Raw genomic sequence first — 26,327 nt, 5'->3', positions numbered from 1 at the left:
TCCAAACGTTCCTGGTGGCTGTGCCGGGGAGTCGGACTTCGCCTTGGTCTCAGCCCCTATGTGCTGCCCTCCCTGCCCCCTGGAGTCCCATTCCTGGAGTGAGCCCCATCTCTGGAGGCCCTCCTGGCCTCAGCAGTGGCTGTCAGAGGCACTCACCTTTGATGTCTCTCAGCCCCAGATTCCTCACTTCCCTCTCCTTACACAGTCTTCCTCCATCTTTCTTGGTTCTAGAACACTTGGAATTATGTCTGCTTCTAAGTCCTGCGCTGAGGACTGGCGGAACTAAAAAATGAAAAGACCAGGAAAGCCTGGCACTGAGAGGCCAATTAAACTGTCCGAAGGTCCTGGGAAAGGACAGTTTCCACTCCCCTCCTGAGGAGGAGTGTCCGGCTCTTGCTCATTAATGGGAAAGGAAGTAAATATCATTAAGGACTTGTCAAGGAATTCTAGCAAGCCCCGGGACAGAAGGCTTCAGCGCAAGGGTAGCTTTCTGCTTCCAGCTGTAAAGAGACCTGGGAGTATTTCTCCTTCAAAGGAATGTCATGGGTTCAGGGCCCTTTCACTGTGCGTCCTATCTTGGCCACTCCCGTACAACAAGGGCAGGTGGCCATCTGAAGTGGAAAATGACTTTTGCACAATCCAAAGCAAGCTTGGGATACAATCTGTAGGCAATTTAAACAATTCATATAATTGCATGCTATGTCATTAGTTGAGTGCAAACCCGCATAAAGCCAGGCATGGACCTGGTCTTGGTTTTATGTGCCAAGCCCAGTCCCAGCAGCGCACCTTCCCAGAGCTCTTCCTTCCTCTGAGGTCCCAGTATCCTTCTCAGCATCAAATCAACTCAATTAAGCTTTAATGTCCCAGTCCAGTATGGCAGCCAGCCATGTAAACCCATCAATTACAGCAGAGTGGTCAGGACGACCAGAGAAGTAGGGTGAACTCCCTCTTCTCCAGCCACATGAACCCTTCCTCTGTAGCACCCTTGTTTCTGCCCCTAGAATTTCCCCAAATCAGACTCTCCTTCTGCTGCCACACAGCCGACATCAAAGATCTAGAAAAGGCCATGCTGTCTCTTCTTGCTCGGTCCTCCCTCAGCCTCATTTGACCTACTTCCTCTGAAACCTCATTTTGCATGTGTGTGTGTGTGCATGCGTGCACACATTTCCAGACGTTTTTACTTCCTCAGACCTCTTGTATATCCAAAGTCCAGACAGACTAGGGCCACTCCCAGGTTATTTGCTCTTCAAGGAGGGAATATTTGTCACATCTGGATGTGAATCTAACCATTCCCCTCATGTCAACATGCAGAAAGCACAGTCCTAAGACCCATCATTGAAAAAAGTGAGTGATCCAATCACCTTTTGACTATTAGGATTAGAAAGTAGTACAGGTTACCTGAAACATTCAAAAATCCAGAGGCTTTTCTAGTCTGAAATCATCAAATGAGGTTTTCTTCCAGAAAATAAATTTTCCTGATAATGTTTTGATTGAGATCTTGTTAGAATTAGTGTCTACAACCACTGGTCGTCAGGAAAATGATCAGGGTGGCACAGTGAAATCAGCCCAAGATTAGAAGCATCTGCTGAAGGTCCACTACAGAATTGATGGTGAAGACTTATTAATTCTGTGTTTTTCTGAGACTCTGTGACTGGATAATGTAACTTACATGCTTCCAAGTGAGAGGAAGAAATTCTTTGATAGACAAAGCTTAATGGCTTCAGTACTGACACCAAATGTCTTCTGGCTCAGCAAATCAATTTCAAAGTCCTGTTCCTGAGCCAAGCTGGATGGGACTGCAGGGCTGAGAAGTGGTACATCGGTGTAGCAAGTAGATTACATACATTTCCTATAGGCAGCCTCCTCCTGTGGGCAGTCAAACCAGCTGATGCACATTTGCAGTGTCTGTCCTGAGGTGGAGGAGAGGGGCTACAAAAAAAGAAAGTGGCACAGGCTCCCTGACCTCAAAGAGCACAACATCTAGACAGGTGTGTAAATCCATTCCCTTTGTGGAAAACAAACTGCTGGGCGAGTGCAGAAGAAAGAGGGACCAACGGCCAGAGGACCCTGGGAGGAGGGCCCAGAGTCACAGAGCTCAGAGAGGTTCACAGAGTGTTTGAATTCAATACTGAAGAATGAAAAAAAGACAGTCAATAGAGAAAAGAAATGTAAGGAAAGTTAGTCCTCTCACAAAACACTCTAAGAGCAAAAACTAGAAATGCATGCTTTGCAGAGTGGAAGAAAATTCACTGTGTGACTGGGCCTCTGTCCATGTCATCTCCATGCCATGCCATTGGAGATGTCACTGGAGCTGAGCCAAGGATGAAATCTGATGCCATGTGGGACTCTTCACACTGTGCTAAGAAATGGAATTGTTGTCCTGAAGACAGTGAAACCACACCTGGTTTTCATGGAGAGAATGGCACAATTCAATCTGTCCTTTAGGAAGAAACCTGGTGGCCTTGTTGTGGAAGGATGGGGACAGAGAGGAGCTAACAGTGAGGAGACCACCTAGGAACCTGGCCCAGGCAGACTCCGGGGAATTGAGGCCACACCCTTCCCACGCCACCTGCTGAAAGCAGGAGAGTCCTGGAAGTTACCTCCATTCCAGCTGCCTCCCCGGTGCTCACTGTGCATTGCTGCACCTCAGTTTCCAGCTTCAATTTGGCAAACATACTGGAAGAATATTTCAAAAAACTGTTACATGTGTCTATGTGGAGTGGTGCCATTACTGGAGACGTGGCTATTTTCGTCTTCATTATGTGCTTTCAAAATTTGGGCATTGACCAAGTGTGACTTTGATCACTTTGTCGTGATGTTTTAACATTGTGCGTGCTACCCTGGCTCCAGTGTGAATACTGCATTACTGATATATCCTGTGCTTGGAACAGTGCACTTCAGGTAGTACACTCTGTGATTGTGCTCATCTTTCTCAAAGCCACTTAACACTTTTGGCTGATATAAATCTTATAGTTAATGAAAGCCCCCGGGGCCTTTGTCACAGAGGTGTTGCTAATCATGAACCTTCATCCTTTCTCATCTTTGAGTAGTTAAGATATAAATCCATTCTATAGTGGTAAAAGGTACCAACATATTCATCTACTTAAATAACCAGCATGCCTTTTAAAGGGTCTGTCATGATCTAATTCAGAAGGTGAGATCTCCAGGGACTGTGCCAGGCCTCAGTCTAAGGCACATGCTTTGTGAGCAGAAGGGGATTTTTTGACCCTGGCTCCCTCTACCTCCCATCCCACACTATGGATCCACAAAATATTTCTCAGAATGTTACCTCCTGCAAAAATTAATATGTAAGAAAATTCAAGGCAGCAGTAACCTGTGGAGGGGAGAAAGGAAGATGGTAATGTTTACTTCATTTGGGTGTCAAGTACAGAGGGATTGTTTTATTTTATATCCTGCTCTAAGTATGAAGTAGTACATGATCAGAATTAAAAATATATGGTAACTTAAAAAGTAATATGCAGGGTTGATTTAAAGTGGGAAGAAAATTCTCAGTATCCCTTCAGGTTTGAGTAAAAAACAAAAAGAAGTAATGGAGAAAAATGAAGAAAGAGGGAGCATTAAGGAAGCAGTGAAAAGGAAAGGAAGGAAAAAAGATTTAAGATGGAGAAGGAAAATAAAAGAGAAATTCAAGTAAGCAAAAAGGTATCGGTCAGGAAGAAGGCAGGAATAGTGAGTTGGAAGGAGGGTTTGGATGATGGGGGAGCCTGGAGTAAGCAGGGGTCTGGGCAGATGGGGGTGGTGAGGTCCACGGCACCACAAAGGGAGAGGTGGGAGCCACAGAAGCTGCCCCAGACCCTCCACAAACTCTCAGAAAATCCATCTTAGCCTTTGACCGTTGGCTTCAGCCATCTGAGAATCAGCCTCCACTGTTGTTCAGACCTTGGCCCATAGCCAGGAGGCGCTGACACCAAGATACGCCCATGTATCTTGCCAGGCATCCCTCTGAGCTCTAGTACAGATTCTCGATAAACATGCGGTGTCTCCCATGTCACTCAGCGAGCTGTCCTTCCTTCCCTCCACCAGGGCCTGGGCAGCAGCTGGCCAAATGGCCATCAACAAGAGCCCTGCAAGCCTCAGGAGGAACAGGAACATGTTCCCAGTGAAACCAACCAGGTAGGTGTACAGCGACAATCCAAGACTTTCTGGCCACACCGGGACACAACAAAGGGGCAAAAGTCATGTTACCCTCTCCCCACACTCCTATTTTGCAGCATGGCAAAATTCCACTTGGGTAAAAGGGTTATATGTTTTTTAAAAATAGAACCATAAAAATATATGTGACACAGATATGTAAAGTTTTTTTAAAAAGGTGAGTTGTGTTAAAAAAAGAAAAAAGATAAGCAAGTCCAGAAGACCAGTACAATGGACATGCTACACCTCACTATGTACACCATGAAACGGCTTTATTTTTTCTTCATCCTCTGCCTTTAAACCTTCCCTTCCAGTGTCTTCTCTCGACTACTTGAGCTCAACACACAGCTCTTTAGGCGGAATGAGCCGCCTCTGCCTGGCCATAAAGATCCGATTTCAGGTAGTAGAAAGTCAGACCAGGCTTGGCCAGAGATTGATTCCACATCCATGCAAACACTTTTCCCCTCTGTCCTTCCCAGGCCAGACCTGTGACCCAGGGGTCCATCTGGGAAGGAGGAGAAAGTAAGTGCTTCTCTGGCAGGGACTTCTCTTCTCCCCAGTCTCTGCTGCTTTTAACTGCCTGAGCATGGGGGCAAGGAGGCAAAGAGAAAAGGGCAAAAGTCCTTTAACTCAAGTCCTACATTGTCCCATCTTGGCAGCTGTGCCTGTGAGCCCAGAGGGGCCACATGTGTGGGTCCTTCTGGAAACTTTAGGGGTCTCACTGCACACTTGGGGCAAGCTCTGCTCACAGCCTCACCCCCAGGCTCCTAGCCAGCTATCATCACAGCCTGAGGGTGAGGAACAGGGGGTCCTCACCCACCAGCCACCCTGCTGGGGCACCAGCAAAATGACAAGACTCAGATTCTACTAGTGGCAACTTAGAGCCCCTCAACTGCCTCTGAGGAGCTGGCAGAAGCACCCCCAAACCACACTCTCACTCTAGATCTTTCTTACAAGTGGATCCCTTTGGCAGGTTGGTGATGCTTATGGATCCCTTCTCAGAATGTTTTTAAATTTACACAATGAAATACGCAGTATTACAAAGGAAACTACTATGAATGCAACTATCAAAAACGTTTTTAAAATGTTCTCTCATATGTATGCTGCTTTATTAACACATCACATAACAAGTCCAAGCAGTGATTTCCAAGTAGTGATGACTATAAACGATATTCTGAGATACCTGCAACAACTCTATGTGATATGAAAACACCTGTGGTCTTTACGGGCGGCAAAGTTGTTGCTAATACTACTGTGGTTTGTTGTCTACGTTCATAGCCAAAGGAAATGCTAAATTTCACCTAGAATATGGTGAAAATAAAGATGGACCATTTTTCCCATGGTCATGGACCCCCTGAATTCCATCCACAAATCCATGAGGGACTCCAGATCAAGAATGCTCACCTGAGACTGGGGACTCTTTGCTCCAGAAAGCCCTCCTCCCACGGTTTTCCTGCTGGTGCTTATCTAGGTCAGTAAGAGAAGAGGGAGGCGGCTGCAGGGCCGGTTCGGTGGCCTCTTGGTGAGGCTTGCAGCTTCCGTAAGACTGGAGAAAATTAAAGGCTATCTTCCTCAACTTTGGGACACACAACTCTGAGACAGCTTGACAAGGTTCACTAACTGACTTGTTGCTGTGAATTTGTTTATGCTCTACATTCGTGAAAATAGTCTGGAATTGATACTCAAGATACTGTTCCATGGGATTACCTCGGGCAAGTAGAGTTTGGTATGAAAAGAAGGGAGTTATATGTCATGTTAACCTCTTTTGTACTACATGAAAAAAAATTTTAACATTCTGTTTGTATGACAAAAAACAAGTTTTAAAGAAAACTTTAAAAGTTTTTCTAAAGGAAATCATATGTGATTTTCTCTGATCTAAGTCTACTAGTCAGGGATTTCTAGACACAAAAGTAATAGAATGAATGTAGGGGAATATTGAAGCTTTGATTACACAAAAAGATGGGTTGAAAAGTGGTGAGATCACAAACAAAACTAAAAGAAGAATAATAAACTTGAAGAAACACTTGCAGCCAAAATTACAGAAATGGAGCTAATAGTCTTATATTATGAAACAATCTTATAAATCAATGAGAAAAACAGTAACAGGCTATAAATAAGTGCTTTGGACTCTCCAGTACCCTTCCCTCTTCGTTCTGCCCTGATTCCACCATACCACCACCAGGGAACAACTAGCAACAAAAGAAAGAATCTGAATATATAGATGGAATTCCAGGGAACAGTGATGGCTGACGCTTCTTAACTTCTATTATATTCCTGGCTCAGTCAAAGGTTTGGTTAACTGACCACTAGAGCTTCAAGCCAGAGAAGGCCTGGAGGATCCTGGGCCAAAGTGGGCCTGAACTTCTGTCCTAAAGAAAAGGAGTTAACCTCAGAATCTCCATTCTAACATATGCTTGGAGAAAGGTGACACCTTCATGATCAGAATGCAATAAAATTTCTTGAGAAATAAAGTATTATGCTCATTTGTGCCTGGGCTTCTGGAACAGCATCATGTCACACAGGAAACAGCATGGCGTTTGGAGACCAAATGAATTTGGATTTAGGACCCGACTCTGCTGCCTTTCATTATCTATGACAGTTGGGCAAGTTACTTAGCTAAATTTTGGTTTTCCCATCTGTGAAATGGAAATAATGCCTATCTCATAGGGTTGTTGTAAGTTTGAGAGATAATATATGAGCTCCTTATCTCACACCATACATAAAGAAAGATGCCAAAAGTTTCAAAGAAATAAATGTTTAAATAAGACTTTAAAAATTTTAGAAACATAGGATGATATCTTTATGACCTTGGAATAGGAAATATTTCCTAAATAAGGCCCCAAAATGACAAATGATAACAGAAAATGTGTATAAATTAGACTACAAAAGTTTAGAATGTGAACACAGTAACAGACATCTTAGAAAAAGTGAAGACAAACAAAAGCCTGACAAAAGATACTTGTAATAATATAGAAAAAGAATGTATTAGTATGGAACATACCAAAGGCTTTTAAAGAAACATTGTAATGAAAGCCCAACAGAAAAAATGAGCAAAGGATATGAACACAAATTCATAGAAGAAAAGGCTATATCCAATACAAATGGGTTAAGATGTGCCACTTCTCTAAAACCATGGAAATGCAAATAAACCTAGAGTGAGACATTTCCCTCCCACAAGGTTAGAAAAATTTTGTATTTCTGATAAAACCAAGTGTTGGAGAGGATTGTGGGGAATCAAAGATTCTCATTCACTGTTAGTGGGAACATAAATTGATTCACTTTGAAGAACAATTTGGCATTATCCAGTAATGTTCAAAACAGGCCCAGCCTCTCAGCCAAAAATTCTACTAAAGAAACACTTGCACATATACACAAAGAAACATGAAGTTTTTTACTGTAGCATTGCTTTATAATAGAGATTAAGTGGAAGCAACTCAAATGTCCACATGTAGAAGAATGGCTAAATAAATTGCAATACATTCATACAATAAACACTACACACAAGTTAAAATAATTTAACCAGATGTATATGTGGCAACCTGGAGGAAATCACAAAAACATAACTTTGAATAAAATAATGCTGCATACAGTGTGATACCATTTATGTAAATATTCTCAAATAACCAAAGCAACACTGAATATTGTTTACATGTGCACATAGATGTAGTAAAAGTGTAGAAACATGGCCTGGATACATACCAAATTTCTGATGGGAAAGGAAATTGGGAAGGAAATATATATAGGAAAATTGTTAATGTACTTTGCTGTCTTATTTTAATTTTGAGGTATAATTGACAAATAACATTATAGTAATTTCAGGTATATAACATAATGATGCAGTATTTGTGTACATTGTGAAATGACCACATTTATAAGCCTACTTACAGGCTTATAAGTTAAAAGCCTACTTATAAATCCATCACAGCACAGTTACACATTTTTTTTCTTGTGATGAGAATTTTTAAGATCTACTCTCGTAGCAACTTTCAAATATGCAATACAGTGTAATGTACTATGGTCAGCATGCTGTACTTTACATCCCCATGACTTATTTTATAACTGGAGGTTTGTACCTTTGACCCACCTCCCCTACTTCACCTCTTCTCCTGCACCCCACCTCTGGCAACCACCAATCTGTTCTCTGTATCTATGAGCTCACATTTCTTGTGGACTTTTTGTGGGTGTGTGCATTTTCCTATACTTTTTAAAACTTTACCCCAAAAAGTAGTAAATGTGAAGTACTAAGGAACATGACTTTTATTAGGTACTGTTAAATTATAGCTATTTTTGACATTTCTGTAAAGCATAGGTAACTTAAATGTGCTTCGGTCCTACATCCCAATTAGAGCAAGTAGTACCCCCTCCCCAAGAAGCACACCCACAAACAGCAGGCTCTTTGTGCTGCAGAGCCACGTGAAATTAGTGTTGAGCTTCACTCAGCGAATGGCTCTCAACTGGGAACAATTTTAACCCACAGGGGATGTGTGGCAATGTCTGGAGACATTTTGGTTATCACAACTGGGGCCAGGTGTGGAGGCCAGGGTGCAGCCAAACATCCTACAATGCCCAGGTCAGCCCCGGATGACGAAGAATTATTTGATGCAAAATGTCAGTAATGTGGGGGCTAAGTCCCTGTGTAAGCTCATAGAAAGTAAAATCAACCTCCACTGAACTGAATTTAATATATTAAATTTTACTACTTTTCTGATGAGTCCTTTTCCCAAATTATCAGACACCGGAAACTACACCTTCTTTATAACACAGGATACCAAGGCTAGCTCAGAGAGCATGGTGACACGGTGACAGAGCTGTTCCCCCCCCAAACCATGACCCTTAGTTCTCTTCTCTGTCCCCTCAGCAGGCAGGGTGCCATCTGCCAGAGGGGCCACCCACTCGGCAATCACTCTGAGTAAAACATTATGGAATGTTTGCATCCTAATTCAGTCTAACACTGGCTGTTTCCACAACTAAAGGAAGCAACTTGGATACTTCTTTTCAACCTCCTAGGAAATAGTTCAGCTGATCAGTAGACAGACCTCAAATCCACACCACTAAATCAACTGCTCCATATTCTTAAAGTTTAAGCAGCTTACAGAAGATAAAACTTTCTCAGTTTAAACGAATCCAAAGGTGGGCAACCGAGGACTAATTTGGTAGCTCCACGACATCATGGTCATGACCCCAAAGCCTCACCCCATTACTGCACCTCAAATTCCTGGCTCTCTAGGTGACATGCAGTGATTTCTATCACATCCAGATGTGGCTCTTCGGAGTCTGGCAATTAATTTATAAACCAAACAGTCAGTTCTCTGCATTTACTTGTAATGGAATTGCTGAGATAGGAGTAGAACTACCACAATGAAAACCACCATCAGAAAAGGGAGGACAAGGAAATACCACAGGTGTGGGTCTATAGCAATTATCAAGTCCTGTGGGATTGGAGTGGCAGAGACGCCCTGTCCTGGCAAAGCAGTACCTTCCTGGACTGGCCCCTCTGGCAGCTGCTGCCTCGGAGGGACACTTGTGCATTGTCCTCCATGATCTCTGGCTTTTCCCTCTAGAGGACTCTTCCTCGTCCGGTTGCTCCCTGGCTAGACCTGAGCCGGCGCTCTGGAAGATATGATTTGGGAGCTGCATGGTTTCCACAGGCAACTTCTTTCCTGTGCAGGTGCTGGACCCAGGGATTCTTTGAGAATTGAATAATCAGAAGTTTTTGCCAGCCCAGCTGGAGGCTTCTGTCCAAATGTAGTAAGATTCCAAACTGTTTGCTTCCAGTCAGTTCCAAGTGAGTTACCACAGCCTGAAACTATGTCTAGAAACCCTCTAAGCATGAAGATTCTGACCTTTTATTGATAGCACTTTATGCTCTGTCCATCCCTTCCCTCTCAAAGTGAAGCTGACTGTTCTTGAGATCTTTTAAAACAAAGAAAACGTTAGGTGGCATGGCAACACCTTTCATCTGTCTTTACGGCTGTACCTATTTCCATTGTTGTGCAGAAATACCTAGGGAAGATGTTTGAAAAGGACTTGGGCCACATTTCTATCTCCTGCCACGGCTGGGTGGGCATGTAATCACTTCTTACTACTGCTTCAGTCTAGGTAAAGAAGTAGTTAGATTTTTCACTTCTGCAAGATGCCCAATTATAGGACTCATACGCAGAGACAATCCCTTACCAAAGCTCCAGGCCCTTCCATCTCTGCTGGCAGGACAAGGTTCACCCCAAGTTCTTATCTTCATTATGGTACTTGGCTAACCACCACAAGAAGCAACCAATACAAACCAAATTTTCACATTTCCTACCTTTTTGCACTAGCTACACATTCAGTTTGCACGTTTTCCTTACCTGATGCAGCAGGTAATCATGGATCAAAAGTTTTACCACAGCACAAAGGTCACTAAATTTGCCAGCCAACAATATCTATTTCATCACTTCTCAGTCCCTGGCCTTCTTCAGGAAGCCAATGACACTACTGGATTTTATTACTTTTCTCACCCAACTCCCAGGTGTCAAACTTCATATTGATAAGGATGAAGTTCAGCTGCATCAAATATTAAGATGGAAAATATTAGTGGTTCAGACATAGAACAAGGTGCTACCCCCAAAATATGACTACCTAGATGTATAGTATGATAAGAAACATATTTTTTATAATAAAGGGAGAAATGTGGGATCCACATATAAATCAAGTATAAAAATCAAACGAATATTCATATTTGACCTGATTGTTTATAGTTCATAATGCGTGATCAAAACCGAAAGTTCCTGTGATGAGTGCCCTTGTACTGTTCACTGTGTAAGAACTTATTCACTATGTAAGAATTTGTTCACCATGTAAGAACTTATTCACTATGTAAGAATTTGTTCACCATGTAAGAACTTGTTCATTATGCTTCAGAAGATTGGAGACTGACGAGAATTAGACTTGGGGTGGATTAATGATTGTGCATTGAGCATTGACTCCCCTATTCAGAATTTCATTGTTGTTAACAACCATTTGATCAATAAATATGAGAGATGCCCTCTCAAAAAAAAGAAAAAAAAAGAAACATATTTTTTAGTCATAACTGTTCCTAGAAATAACATAAACCTGAGAGTTTATGACTTAGATAAAACATCCATGAGTGAGTGTGATAACAGCTCCTTTTCCTACATTGCGTTTGTAAATCCTTTCTCAAGTTGAAATAGGATTTGCGATGATGTTTCTCATAAGGAGAGCTCCAAAGTGTTCATGATTATATCAACTAATTCCTGGCTCCGTTGGCATCAGAAGAGCAGGGGACTTAATCCTTATTGAGCAGGACAAAGGTCAGATGAAAGGTGGGAAGGAGGATATGCCTGGAAAAGGAGAAAGGTGTCTGGGGCCCATCAGTTCAGAATCTGACAGTAAATGGCTAAATTGTGAGAGGAAGAGAGATACATATTGAAATCAGTCATTCAGAGTCTGCTGCTGTTGATTATTACAATACCCAACATTTTCTGGTGCTCTGTTAAATTCTTTATATGCCTGAGTTAATCTTCAAAAACTTTTGAGATACTACTACAATCACCATTTTATAGATAAGGAAACAGACTTAGAGAAGTTAAATAATTTACCCAAGGGCATAGCAGATGTCAGAGTCTAGACTTGAACTCAGGTCACTCATAGACCAAAGCTATTTCTTCACCATTCTGGTACATTGTTCATCATATATTTTTGGGTTTTGCTTTTTTCTCAAGGGAGGGACTGAATCATGTTAGCTATTCAGCACTGGACACGCACTCATCACCTGCATATCAATCTGGTTTCCACAGAAGGAATGTCACTCACTCCAGCTATCACTTATTAATTGGTATTTTAAAACCATATATTATGGTTTTAATGAATGGAAAGGAGGGGAGGAAAAGGTTAGGCAAATGAGTAAAGAGCTCAAATAGGGTTTGAAGACTTTTTATCCCACTCTCAGACACCCCTTTTCTTCCTCTGTTCCTTCCTTCACAAAATACTGGGTGTCCACTCTGTGCCAGCCCCTGCACCTATGACTGGAAAGTCACAGGATTCAAAGCCCTGTACCTACAGAACAGGACATTAAGTGCTGGTGGTAATGAGGCAGGCACCGTGTAAGGACATAAGAGGCATGTTACACCCAGTCTTGGGAAATGGTGGGTAAAGGGGCTTCCTTTAGGAAATGATGCCCAAGTGGAGACCTAGAAGGATAACTAGGAGTTAACCAAGTGAGGTGGGCAGGAAGGCCACCCCAGCAGAGGGGACAACATGTCAAAAATCTTTTTGTCAAAAACTCAGAGTTGTTAGGGCACTGTGGGTACAACTAGAATTTGGGGGCCATGGGCAGGGGTATGACAAAAGGCAGCCTGAAGACTAGGTTCAAATCTTGAAGGTCCTGGTATACCCTACTAATCAGTTTGGATTTTATGCTGAGGATAACGGAATGTTGGGCACAGGAGAAACATGTCAGATTTGTGCTTTCAAGAGTTCATTCTAGCTTCAGGGTACAGGATGGTTTGAAGGATGACCTTAAATGGAGACACTAGTGAGTAACTCATCAAGTTAATGCAGTCTTGAGATGATAACGGACAAGACTAATGTCAGTATCAGGAATGGACAGAAGCGGGCGGTCTGGAGCGCTGCTGACTTGGTAAAGGCAGCAGAGCTTGATGTCTGCCTAAGGACAGCAGAAGACAGAGAAGGGGGAGTCAAGCTCAATACCTGGTTCCTGACTTGGAAAATTAGGTGGGTGAGTGGGACCAGAAACAGGAGAAGAGCAGCAGGTTTGGGGGCAGGTTAATATCAAATAGAAGTCATAGGAGTCTAGACTTTACCAGTGAGATCTGTCCTGGAAAAGCAGGCCAATGATTGTTGGCACCCAGAGCAATTGGAACTAGAGAAAGGACGAAACTACCAGCAAGAGTAAGGTGGACCTTCTTCCTTACTGGACGTTCCAGGCCTTCCTCACCCTTGTGTGGCCCTCACACTAGCCAGGTCTTCCCCCCACAGGCGGCCTCATGCCCAGTCTGCTCCTTGAGGTCCTGCCCTGTCCTAGGAGAGTGGCTCTGATCAGTACCCAAAATTAGATCCTTTACCCCAGGATCTCACTCCTAGCTACTCTGATAAACTATTTAGTGCTAAAACTTCATAGACACTAGTAGATTATTACTTAAAACATTTCCCAATTTTAATTGAAGGGAATCAATAAGATTCAAATCCATAGACATCTCACACTTTTTTCTTTCTTTTTGGATGGGTGGTTATTACTGAGGTGAACTGCCCCTCAAGACCCCATACTTGCCATTATAATTCTCATCTCCTCAACCACGTATTTCCCCAGAATTGCATATTTGTTTTTTTGCTTTGAAAACATAGATATAAATTGCCTATCTGAATCCTGATCCTTTTGTCATAGAGACTCTGTACAAGAACATAGTGCATTTATCTGCAAAATGGACAACTCACAGGTTCTGGCTGCTTTAGTGCCTGACACAGACAAAACAGAATCAGAGCATGATGCATCTATTTCACACCAATACGCAGCCCCTACCTTAAGGACACCTGGCAACAGTAGCAGAGAAGAAACTACTGTGTTTTGCAAGTCATATGCAATACCCCAGAGAGCTTTCCCACAGGGATCATTAGGGGCTCCCGCCCCATGTTCCCATAGCAGTGTGGCATTTGTCATACTGCATAGCAATTCTTTTGTTTACAAGTCTGTCTTTCCTCCTATATTTTAAGTATACAAAGAGAACTATCATATCTTAAACTTCCTTTTATTCTCTGTCCCTTTGCCTCGACATAATCTGTCCATTCCTGGTGTTTACTAAATATTTGTTGAGAAAATGAATGAATGAATGCACATTCACAGAGCCTGTCTTGATACAGCAGGACACATAGGCAGATTTTTCAGGAGACAGAGATTCCTACTGCTCCATCTTCCGCTGGGTAAAAGCTATCAAGAGTGCTTATTAAAAACACAGGTTACATGACAAATGTCTAAGTGGCTTCTGATGGAGTGTGAGAAACAATTCTGAGTGAACAAAAATGGAAATTGATAGCAAGAATCTAGGTAGAGATGGTAACTACACTTATGATGGTGACCATTTCTCAACGTATACAACTGTCACACCTGAAACTAAGGCAATATTACATCAATTACACCTCAATAAATTTTTTAAAAAGAATTGAAATAGGAGCAAAACTGAGGTGTGATGGCATTAGGAGGTGCAAAGGAAGAAAGCCCAGAGACTGAGCAGACAGAGGGGTGAGCTAGGCAAGGAAGAATTTTATGATTGGATGGAGAGATTGATGGCAAATATGTGAAAAACAAATTTTAATGAAAAATAAAAGAATAAGGAAGGAAAATCATGGTAGATTATAAAACTGATAATGGAGTTGAGAGAGGTAAAAAAGGAAAATGTGCAGAAAGCCAAGTCTCTTGGCATATAATTAGCCATCCCTAAAGGCTTTTACAATCTTATTCCCTCTGCTATTCAAAGCTTTCCTAAAATTCTTTTCTTCCTAGAAATCTTTAATAGGAGAGAAGAAGAAAACATCTTAACTCCTGAAATAGAACTATAAGACTAGAAGGAATTTTAGCAATCATTGAGCTCCTTCATTTTACAGATGAGGAAACTCAGGCTGGAGGATGGAAGTTACTTCCCTGTAAGCACACTGTTCAATCACTTTGAAGCCTGAGCCAAAATCATGGTCTCTATAGTCCCAGATCTCCTTATTCCAAAACAAGCTTATTTCCTGCTCCTATTTCTGTCATCTGAGTAAACTGGGAAAAAAATGTTTGTGTTTTTTTAAATATGAGTCCATAAATATTTCTCTGTGAAGGAATCAACAAGAGGTCTAGGAGGTAGAGGCTGTGCTTTGATCACTGTTGTACTTTTAAGACCTACCCCAGCACCTGGCAAAGAGTGGCTCTCAATAAGGTTTTGTTCAAGAACAGATGAATGGGTAGATGGAGGGATAGATGGGTAGATGGATGGACGGATGGATGCGTGTGTTCTACCAGAGTTGCCCCTGCTACCCAGATATTTATTGAATAGACTGATGTTTTCCAACTTTAAGAGCTAGCTGAATCCCACTTGGAATTGCATTTGGACAATGACCCCAGGTTGCTTTGAAGAATGCTCAGTAAAAGTGAATGAATGAGACTACTGATGCCATCAAATGAGTTATAATCTCATTGGAAACCTAAGACTTGGATATAAGTAGAAATAATTAGCAATACAGGACAACAATGTTAAATGCCAGATGACTATACAAGAAGTATGAGCTAGAAGTAGAGTGACTTTATTATTTATTTTCTAAACTGGGACACTTTTGAGGGTGAGTGCCAAGAGAATAGGAGCCAACTGTACCATGTGGTATAAAGGAGTTCTAAGTGTAAATATTTCATTTGCGTATGCTGTTCTCATGATTTGGAATGCTTGTCTTCTCATTCCTAATTAGGTAGCTACTACTTAGTCTTCTTAAAATTAATAAATATGACATATTAAATGGGTATGAACAGTGTATATAAATATAAAGGCTAGAAAAAGAATTAAAAGGACATTCTGTGCATGCTATAAGTTTGTTACTTTGAAAAAAATCAGATATGTCTTTCTAGAGTTTTTAAATACAGATATTTGGCTTTGAGCAAAATGCCATTTTTAATGGTCTAAATGAGGATAGCACAAAAAAAGTTTCAATGATAGAAATGTTGGAGGTTTACACTCATGCTACATAAAGTGTAGTCCCTAGACCAACAGCATCACCAGAAAATATGTTTAAAATGCAGACTCTCAGGCCCCATCCCAGACCTACAGAGTCTGAATCTGTCTATTAGTGAGGTTTTGGGTTAATCTATAGACATATTAAAGTTTAAGAAGTATTGGTCTACATGACACTAATTCTACCAAAAGAGTAACATTTCTTTAAACATTTAAATAGACTTTCCCCACTTTGCTCCCACTCCCCTTTATAAAATATATTCAAATATGCTTCCTTTTGCTTTTAAGCCATTTCAGTGTTAGAACATTAATGATGATAATGAAGAGGACTGTTGTTTACAAAGAGAATTTTAAGAATGGGGATAAAACACCTTATATTCTCACAAATGCACTCTCAAGGCTTAAGGGTAGAAAACAAATTCAGGTTCATATGAAAAGCTTTCTTTCCAATTCTGATATAGACCAGTTTTACCTCTACCCAGCCAACTGTGGTTTTAAAACTTCTCTCAGTGGGAGGGGAAAAAAATGACAGAAGAAACCGTACTTGGAAAGGCAAACTAATCCAGGAAACCTTCACTTGCATTTATTGTAAACACTTAACAAAAAGCCTTTCCCTTTTATTCCAAGTTGAAGGAATACTAACATGCTAATGGGGTGACTTGTTCATCTTTCCTGCAACTGTTTTGTTGGCTCTGGGTCCAGCAAGAATTTGGTGATACCAGCAGGGCACAGCTGTGTGCCAGCCCACATGGCATCTCTATTTTTGCAGCCATTAAATAGCTTCTTCAGTCTCCAGCATGTTGCTGCTCATGTGACCTAATGAATCCCCTCTAGAATGAAGCAGCAATAACATGTGGGGCAAAGAGCAGGGGGACACCAGGTCTTCCTAGCAGCCTCCTGCCCATGTTAATATTCACAAAGTATCCTGTGTGGGGTGCTCCTGGGAATTCCACTGTGCCCCATCACCACCCCTGAGGCTGGCAACCCGAGGACAGAGATGTGTTTCCTTCCTTCCGAAGATGAATGTTGTGAACAGCAATGAGACTACCTCTGAATAAAAGTCTTTTATGGCTCTTTAAAGCTGTGAGGCATTCCATCATGCTCTCTTTTGACTGCTGGTGTGACAACTTTGAAAATGTACATTTCTGAACTTGCAGTTTAACAGGCTTTCATCCTAACTTCAGGGAAGAAAAATTGGAACAGGCAAGATTTAAGTGCATGGTGTGGGCTGAAATCAGGAGAATATTGATTAAGTACCCTCATGGTGTCCTCCTAACATAACCCATGGCCTGCCTCCCAGGATTTTATATTCCAAAAGGCATAGGTGAATTCTAAAACAACTGAGGCTGTGGTCTCAAAGAACAGATAGACGGACTATCCCACAGTGAAAATCCTGGGACTCTAAGCCCTCAGGGAACTTTAGAACTCCCCACTTGATTTTAGGGGCATTGTCTAGAAAGTGAGGATTAAACCCTCTACGCCATATCACATTGCAGTAAGGACCAAATCAAAGAAGATGAGAGACTATATTTGAAACTTCAAAATAATATATATGTTTAATGATCTTTATTATTATTTTTTAAACTGAGAAAAGAGACTCAAAGGAGTCAAATGGTGACTTGTGTGCAGTCACTAAGTCATGAGGTCCCTTAGAGGTGCGAGGTCTGCTGGATTGGCTCATTGTCACGAAGGAAGCTTGTCCTTCCCCTTGGTCTGCCAGTGACCAACTTGAGTGCACCTGCCTCAATAACACAGACAACCTGCATTACTGGCTCTTGTTGGAGAATACAACCTTGAACTCCCTGCTGTCCAGTCCTTTAGCAAATGCTGATTTTTGAGAAATAATGTTTGTGGGAATTCCTTGAGGGGTATGCAAATTATCCACTCTGCTGGATACCCTAAAATTTGCCTTTGGATCAAAGCTGATCATCGAGAGCATGGCATGTTTAGATCATAGGTATTTGCCTCCTTGTAGACTGAATATACGCATACATAGAAGGGTGCTATCAGACCCAATCCTAAGAAAGGTGTCACTGAATTTAATGCAAGGATTTTGTGGAGAGCCCAGTCTGCCACACTGCCAGATTCCTCTTTATGAGGACCCACCCAGAGGAGAAATTCCCCTGGGATTGCAGCTTCAGGAGATCCAATTTTACTAAACCACTTCTTATCTAATTAATAACAGCACAAACCCTGTAACTGGGAGTGTGTTCCTCTTGCTCTGGCCACTAGGAATCTTGGAGCCAAATTTGTTTAGCAAATGGAATATATTACTCTGGAATAATCTTATCCTTGCTTTAACTTACTTACTCCTTTTTCCCTTTGACAATTTCTTTTATCTCTTTTTGTATATTTTGTAAACCAACTGGTTTTTATAAATCAGTTGTAATGACTTCGCAAATTTCAAATGAACTGAATAGAGTCCCTGGCATCATTTCAGTAAATGAAGTCTGTATAGCAAGTACTTGTAGCAGCGGGGTCTTGGGGATGATGCTCAGCTATGACTTTTCAGAGGCATGTGTAAGTCATGAATGTAAACCAATCACATCACCATGTCCAGGAAATTGACAAATTTTCATTTCAGGTGATATATTTAGCTCCATAAGATCTCTTAAACTTATAGCCAAATATGGAAGATAAGGCATTTGATCTTTGACATTTAGCTCTTGGGCTCATCAATATGCAAAACAGTAAAATCTCAATCAACTGAACTGTATTGTTTGGATTTTGTGACAATTTAGACAAAGAATGGCTAAAGTTTACTCTTTGTTCTCTGGGTATATTAGACAAATTAAGAGTGTAATTTATAAGAAGGAATATTTTAATATAAAGAGTTATTTCCCAACAAGTTTTATTCCTACATGCATATTAAAATTCCATTAGATCATTTTCATAATCTTCACAGGCCTGGCTAGTACTTTAACACTGATTACAAGCCCTTCCTATTTGTTAAATTAATATTTGACTACTCTAATTAGAAAGTCATCACCCAAGGTGATAAATACATACTCTTGAAAATATCTTATTAAATTATATCTAATATGTATGGTTGACAATCATGTCAATTCTTGAAATTGTTCTAAAATTTAAGCAATATATGGTATGTGCCTTTTCTGCAACATTTGGAAATGTTTGCTGCTACTTTGTTGAAATCATCCCTCTCTTTAATGCTGCATCAAATTCATCGAAGGGTGAGTATTGCATCCTCTCTCTCCTTTTGCTCCTGCTCTGATTAAGTCTTTGTCTTATCAAATATTTTCTCTTCCTCCTCATACCCTGTGACTGTGGGCATTTCCCAGGTTCAGCTCTCAGTCTGACTGCCTCCCCCTTCATGCTTGTTAGGATAACTAATCTTTCTTAAAGCATCAGCTATCTTAATAGATGAATCTCCAGTCTGAATATTCACTTAAGTTCCAACTTCTCAGCTCAGATTACCTACCGGCTACTTCCACTGAGACCTCAGATTCATTGTGTCAGCCCTTAACAATCACTGTCAATTTTGTTTGTTAGCGATTTTATTGCTATCACAAGCATTAGAATTAACAAAAAAATATTTTTTATTGGTTGCATATACTACATGCTACCCACAGGCACTTTAAAAACAAATCTCATTCAATCCTCTAAACTATGCTATAGGTGGGTTTTATCACCTTTGCTTTAACCTGTTAGGAAGCTGGGAACAAGAGAGGTACAGAAATTTGCCCTGGTCCTTCACCAAGTTTTCTTCAATATTGCAAAAATAAAATTTGAACTCAAGTCTATCACATTAAGTTGCCTCCCAAAATGTATACCTAAAATTAAATTCCCTTTATCTACTCCAAAACAAACTTTTGCTATATCCTTACTGTTGTCTATGATACCGTAATTCTTCTACTAAATATAGAAACTTAAAATTTGGGATGTTTGTTTGGTTTTCCTCCTCCTCCTCATTACTCTTCATATCAAATCCGTCACCGAGTCCCATAATGCTTCTCCCTGATTCCCCTTTCTTTTCTTCCTCTAGTTTGCACACTTACTCATTAATGTCCCCTGTGAACTGCCATCCTCTCTTTCTGCCTCTGGCTCCTGTGCATACCCTCCTTGCCTGAACCACTACTGAGGAACCTTCCAGAGGGCAGCGTTGCCCTGTCATGAAGCTGATCGGAAGCCTTCAGTTGATCACAATATCTTAAGGTCCTTAGCCAGACAACCTAAGCTTTCCACAATTCAACCCCAACTTGTTTTTCTAATTTTATCAGCCACTACAGCCCAGGACCTATCCTTCACTCATCATTCTCCCTGGATTAGACATTTTATGGTCCTTCTAAACTTTAGCTCACACAATCGTTCCTCTCTTGAAATAAATACTCTTTTCCTACCTCTTTTCCCTGAAATGCTCAACCCAAGCCTCTGAGTTGGTCCTATGGTTTTAACCTTCCTCTAGTGTCCACCTAATGCATTTGTTATTATTCATTCAGCACAATTATATGTTGACTTGTCTTGTAAGGAAGATTCTTGGTGTGTGTGTGCGTGTGTGTATGTGTGTGTGTGCGTGCATGTTGTGTGTCTTGCCTCCTTGGTCAGATTTTACATTCCTACAGGGGAAGGATGAATTTACAAACACTTTCTATATGCCTCTAAAGTTTGGAGTGAGTTATGTGAATCATCTACAAACAATATACTATTTAAAAAAAGCAAATTACTTTGATAGAGGAAATGAAAAGAGCATGTGTTTTGGGATTAAGAGTACCTGAATTTCAGTCCAATCAACAGTGTGAATTCAGTTACTTTCAAATTCAAAGAACATAGAGTTATTGTTGTGTACCTCATAGCTTATTGTGATGTTCAATGAAGTATAGAGCTTGCAGGCCAATGTGTAGTGAAAAATAAAACTATTATAATTATTTGGTAATTAAAGAGAGTCACTGAACTCTTAAACTTTATGTGAGTATAAATGATTGGTTTGGGCCACCATAGCATACATAATGAATCGATATGAATAACTGTATAGAATATAATCTCAGACTATTTAAAATAAGTTTGTTGCATATTTCTATATTCAGAATCATAAAATTTTAGAGCTGAAATGGTCCTTATCTAAACCAATGGTTCCCAAACTCAGGTCTGAAAGAAAATGAGAAAAACATTTTTCTAATGATTTTTTTGTGTTTGAAACTAAATAATACAATTTAAAAGATTACCCTATATTTTGTGATTATGACTCTCCTACTCTGTATATGTGCTGAAATTCTTTTGTCTCATGAAACAACGGTGACGGTGTATGGCAGAGGGTAGTACTTGTGAGTTTTGTTGTTGCTATAATGACTTTCCTTAATAAAATCGAAAGTTGGCACACTGATATTGAGTTCCACAGTATTTTTTAAATGTTACAGGTCCATGTACCCCCAAATGCTTGGAAACCCTAATCTGGCCCAAGCTCTTTTTTTCAGAATTGAAAATTATTTGTCTTATAGAAGTTAAATTATTTGTCCAAGGTTATGTAACAACTGCAAAACCACTGTGAGAATTCAACCACTTAACTCTCAGAATATGCCTCATTCTTTAAGTGAAAATTTATCTTTTCTACTAATGGAAAGAGGAATCTTTTTTCCATATGATTTTTGAAGAAAATGTATTAATTTTATTCATTTATAATCCAAAGGATGACTTTATCACTAAATTGAAAAAAACTTGATAATTAGCTATAGACCTTTAAAGGATTTTTTAAATGTTTCCTAAATTTTTTAAATTTCATGTTTTTCACTTATTTCTAAATAAAATAATTTTAATTAAAAATAATTTTTCTTATCTAAAACTCTGGAAAATACAGAAATGGAAGAAGGAATAAAAGCCCTGTAATTCCAGAGAGAATGATGTTGATGTTTCAGCATACTTGTTAGATATTTTTCTATGTACATCTTCACATAGTTGAAAGTACACTGCATATGCCTTTATACTTTGTGGTTCTTCATTTTACTTATTTCAATTTTGAAAAAATAACTAATATGCACACATAATTTCAAGCTCAGAAGATAGATATAAAGTGAAGAGTCTCCTTTGACCTCTGTCCCTCACACACCCAGTTTTCCTCCCTAACAAAAATTAGTAATTCCAGTTGAAAAGTTTTTTTGATATGTTTCCCTCCAGAGATCTTTTATGCATTGTGTTCACGATCTTTTACTTACTATTAAAGCATATGTATTTTCCCATATTTTTAAAAATCTTGTTTTTAAGGGTCACATATTTCATTATGTAGACACACCACAACTTTTTAGTCATACTTACATATTAGTAAAATTGTTTTCAATTTTTTATTTTTTGTAATTTTTCAGATTCCAGTGTTTAAAATTATCCACTGATCTTTTTATTTTAGAAATAATAAGACCTTGGCAATCTTTCCCTGAGCAAATTAGTTTCATTTTTCCTGTATTCCCCCAAGCAAGTCTATTGTTTCTTCTGCTGAAGCTTGTCAGTCAACCTGGGGTTGAAACAATCTTCTTTATCCACATGAATTGACCTCAGCTGGATACAGTCACATCCTCCCCTAGTCAAGAGGGAACATTCCCCTGTTCCATAAAATGTGTTGCTCCATAAAAATATATTCTAAGGATGTACCAGTAGAGATGGTACATTAAGATGTACTTCTCACTATAAGACAAATAAGGTCTGAGGACCCAATGTAAAGCATGGTGATTATAGTTGGTAATGCCATGTTGTATAACTCAAATTTGTTAGAAGAGTAGAACTTAAATGTTCTCACCAAAAACAGCAACAATAAATATGTGAAGTAATGAATGTGTTAACTGGGGAGAATCCTTTCACAATGTATGCATAAGTGGAATTATCGTAATGTGGACTTTAAATATTACAGTTTTATATGTCAATTATACCTCAGTAAAGCTGAATTTTTTTTTTAAAGAGAGAATATACCGTTGATGGCATTTTAATTTACCATCATTGCTAAACCCTGTATACTGGGAGCTCCTAGGTTCATAGTACTATTGGCTAAACCTGGTGATGGAGCTCTCTTTCTAAAGCAGAGAGTGGAGATGCATTCAAACCTACACAACGACAAACACATAGAAAACTGCATGGCAATTATAAAAAAAAAAAGATGATGATCCAAGTACTAAACACACCCAAGAATAAATACATGCTAATGTTGCTTTCAGAAGACTGTTCAGTGTTGATGGGCTTAATGCGATTCATGGATTGGTCAGAAAAAGCTTGCTTTATTTAGAGGAATATTCATGGAGTTGGCAATGAATAAAGAAAGAAGAGAAGCTTCAGCAAAGTAGGAAACGGCCATCTATTTCCAGCTAGAGGAAGGTATATGTATGAGACTGAGCTATCCAGAGTGAGAAATCTAAACTCTGGCTAAATTTATGCCAGAAATGAGGATTAATTTCCTGGCAAGAAAGGAAAATACCTGGTTGAAAGATTTCTAGTAAAGAGTGAGGGACATGGACTTAATACAGATACAGCTGTCAAATAATAAGCCTGTCAGAAAAACAGATAACTCAGTAAGTCTTCACTTTATGTTTTTTTTTCTGTAATTCTCTCCCAACCAACCCAATTCCTAGACCCATCCTACTTCTAATAAATAAATACCTTGGCCTTGCACCATTCCTTGATATGGAAATTTAACATGTTCTCAATTTGATATAAAGTGTTATGCAGTGGCAGAATCTAGCCCACCCTTCTGACTGTTTCCAATATATGTTATAATATTAAGCTAAAACTCTGTTTTATAGAAATGTTCAAGGTGACCTTAGGAAAAAGTAATTCAGAAGTAAGCACTCCTAGAGACTAGCTCAGGTTTGAACTTTCTCAAGCCATATATTGGTTTTATGTGAACTTTGAGTGTTTGAGCACCTAGATAGCTAGCAGAAGCACACATAAATCCTCTTTGGAGAAAGATAGCATTATCCCAGACTTCAAACATTTCTACAATTTCACAAATATGGTGTCTGGCACATAATAAAATACAATCAGACACACAAGGAACAAAATAACATGAACTAAAATCAATAGAAACATCAGACAATAGAAACAGAACAACAGAGGGTATAAATATTAGAGTCTGAGACATCTTCAGAATAACTATATTATTAAAATGAAGGAGTCTTTTAAAAATCAAACAAGATTAAGAATTTCAACCACAAACAAAGAGACTAATAAATCAAATGGATAGTCTGGATTAAAGAATACAACCATAAAAAACATTTAAGAACAGATCAGACACAATGAAGAGAAATCTAATAAACTGAAAGGTACGTCAGAAGAAAGTACTTAGAATGAAGTAGAAAAACAGAAGAATAAAAACTCAGAAAAGATAGCAAGACATGTAGGCCTACAGTGAAAAGCTCTAACATACATTCACTGAATCTCAAGAGCAGAAGACACTGAGCAGCAGCAGCATTCAGAGATAATGGCTGAGAAAATTTCCCAAACTGGTGGAAAATATCAACCCATAGATTCAATGAGTCCTATGAATGCCAAGCAGGATAAATACATACACTCTTAGATACACCATAGTAAACTGCTGAAAACCAAAGACAGAAAAAAATCTTTAAAAGAACAAGAAAAGACAGATTACCTTCAAAGTAGCAAAAATATAGTAGATTCATCAATGGAAATCAGAAGACAATAAACTATATTAGAAATACCGAGAGAAAATATGAAATAACCTTATAACCAATCCAAGAAGCCAAACCATGTTTTCTGCAGCAATTGTCCGAGAATAGTCAGAATTTGGACTGCCAAACCCCTGTTTTTTGGTCCCCACTTCCAACTCAGGAACAACCAGGAAAAGCCAACTGTGTTCCCAAACCACTCACACAAGATACCTGCTTCAGTTAGCCCATTTTCAACTTCGCCTTGCCAAAATCTTCCAACCAGAGCATATCTACTTCCCTTTTTCTCTCTATAAGCCTTCCCACTCCTCTGATTGCCTTTGAGTCCCTTCTCACTACAAGTGATTGTGGTTGACTCCTTTGCTGTAGCAAGCTCTGAACCATTCTCATTTGAGTGGTCTTTCAATTTATTCCCATACTTGTAAAAATATAAAGCACCAAAATAATCTGAGAGGTTTTGTTAATTAGGCTCCAAATTCTTACTCTACTTTAATACATCCTTTAGTAATTTAAGACAATTGATGCACTAATTACAAGTCATTCTAACATGTCCAATAAATCCGGTCTCCTAAGAAGCTCTACTATATAAGAATAGTTAGACCAGTTTATGTTTTGCATATGCCTAATACTGAACACACATGAGTTAAAGTCATTAGTCATAAATGCCTGATATATATGACTTAGGAACTCATATATCTATTAATGTCCAAGTGTTTGTACTCTTTCCTTTTTAAATTAAACTGAGACTTCACCAGAACCAATTAATCTTAGTAATTTAAACTTCTGGTTATAAGATAAATAAGTTCTGGGCATCTTATACAGCATGGTGACTATAGTTCACAATATGGTTTTATATACTTTAAAATTGCTAAGAGTAGATCTTCAGTGTTCTCACCACAAAATAACTGTATTTCTGTGAGGTGATGGAGATGTTAACTGACCTAATGGTGGTAATCATTTCAGAATATAAATGTATCAAATCATCATGTTGTACACCTTAAACTTATACAATATTATATGTCAATTATATGTAAATAAAGATGGAAGAAAAAATCTTAATGGTTTCATTTTTTTAAAAATGCCCACCTGGAATTCTATACCGAGTGACAGAGCCTTCTACAAAATGGTGAAATAGACAGTTTCTGACAAAAATGGGAGAATTCATCATTAGCAATCTTTTATAAAGAAAATATTAGTTGTTTTTAAGCAGAAGGAAAATTATTTCAGATAGAAAATTGGAAATGTAGTGAAAAAAACGAAGGGCAATAAAAAGGGTTAAATGTGTGGGTGAATCCAAAAAAAGTACTGGCTGTATAAAGCAATAATTATAATGACCTTTAGCACTTAAAGAATTATAGTACAAAACAACCATAGGATGAGACATGGAATAAATCATGTTGGGACATAGGTCAGTAGGATACAGAATAAATGGTGTAAAGTATTCCTAGGTTGTTGCATCACCCAGGAAAATGAGATTACATTTAGATAAGAGAAAGATGCATGTTACAATTTCTAGGGTTGCCACCATCTATACTGTAAAAGAATATATGACTTTCATGATAATAATGAGAAAAAGATAGAATTTTTCTTTTTTAATTCTCAGTCAGTCTGAAATAAATTGATGAAGGAAAGACAAAGAAACATAGTATAGGCAGGATAAATAGAAAACATCGAGACATATGGTAAAACCAAAACTATATATATTAGTAATTACCTTAAATGTAAATGGACTGAACACCCCAATAAAAGACAAGATTATCATACTGGGTTAAATAACAAAACTGTTATTTATGAGAGACATAAACATAAAGATCTAAAACATAAGATCCAGGAAATTAAAAAATACAAA

The 26,327-nt window shown here is 39.2% G+C and overlaps 1 protein-coding gene across 5 annotated transcripts in view; it reads left to right on the top strand.

Annotated features, from left to right (window-relative positions):
- The window catches only part of CDYL (chromodomain Y like), a 286,736-nt gene that overhangs the window by 15,410 nt on the left and 244,999 nt on the right, over positions 1-26,327 (top strand). For all 5 annotated transcript variants that reach the window (XM_073224642.1, XM_073224643.1, XM_073224641.1 and 2 more), the window contains one exon: positions 4,045-4,134. In XM_073224642.1, the coding sequence (XP_073080743.1) occupies positions 4,045-4,134 (90 nt within the window). The remainder of the gene's footprint in view (positions 1-4,044; positions 4,135-26,327) is intronic.

The sequence above is a fragment of the Manis javanica genome, chromosome 16 (assembly GCF_040802235.1).
Source record: "Manis javanica isolate MJ-LG chromosome 16, MJ_LKY, whole genome shotgun sequence".
NCBI classification, from domain to species: Eukaryota; Metazoa; Chordata; class Mammalia; order Pholidota; family Manidae; genus Manis; species Manis javanica.
This window is presented reverse-complemented; position numbering and strand designations above follow the sequence as displayed.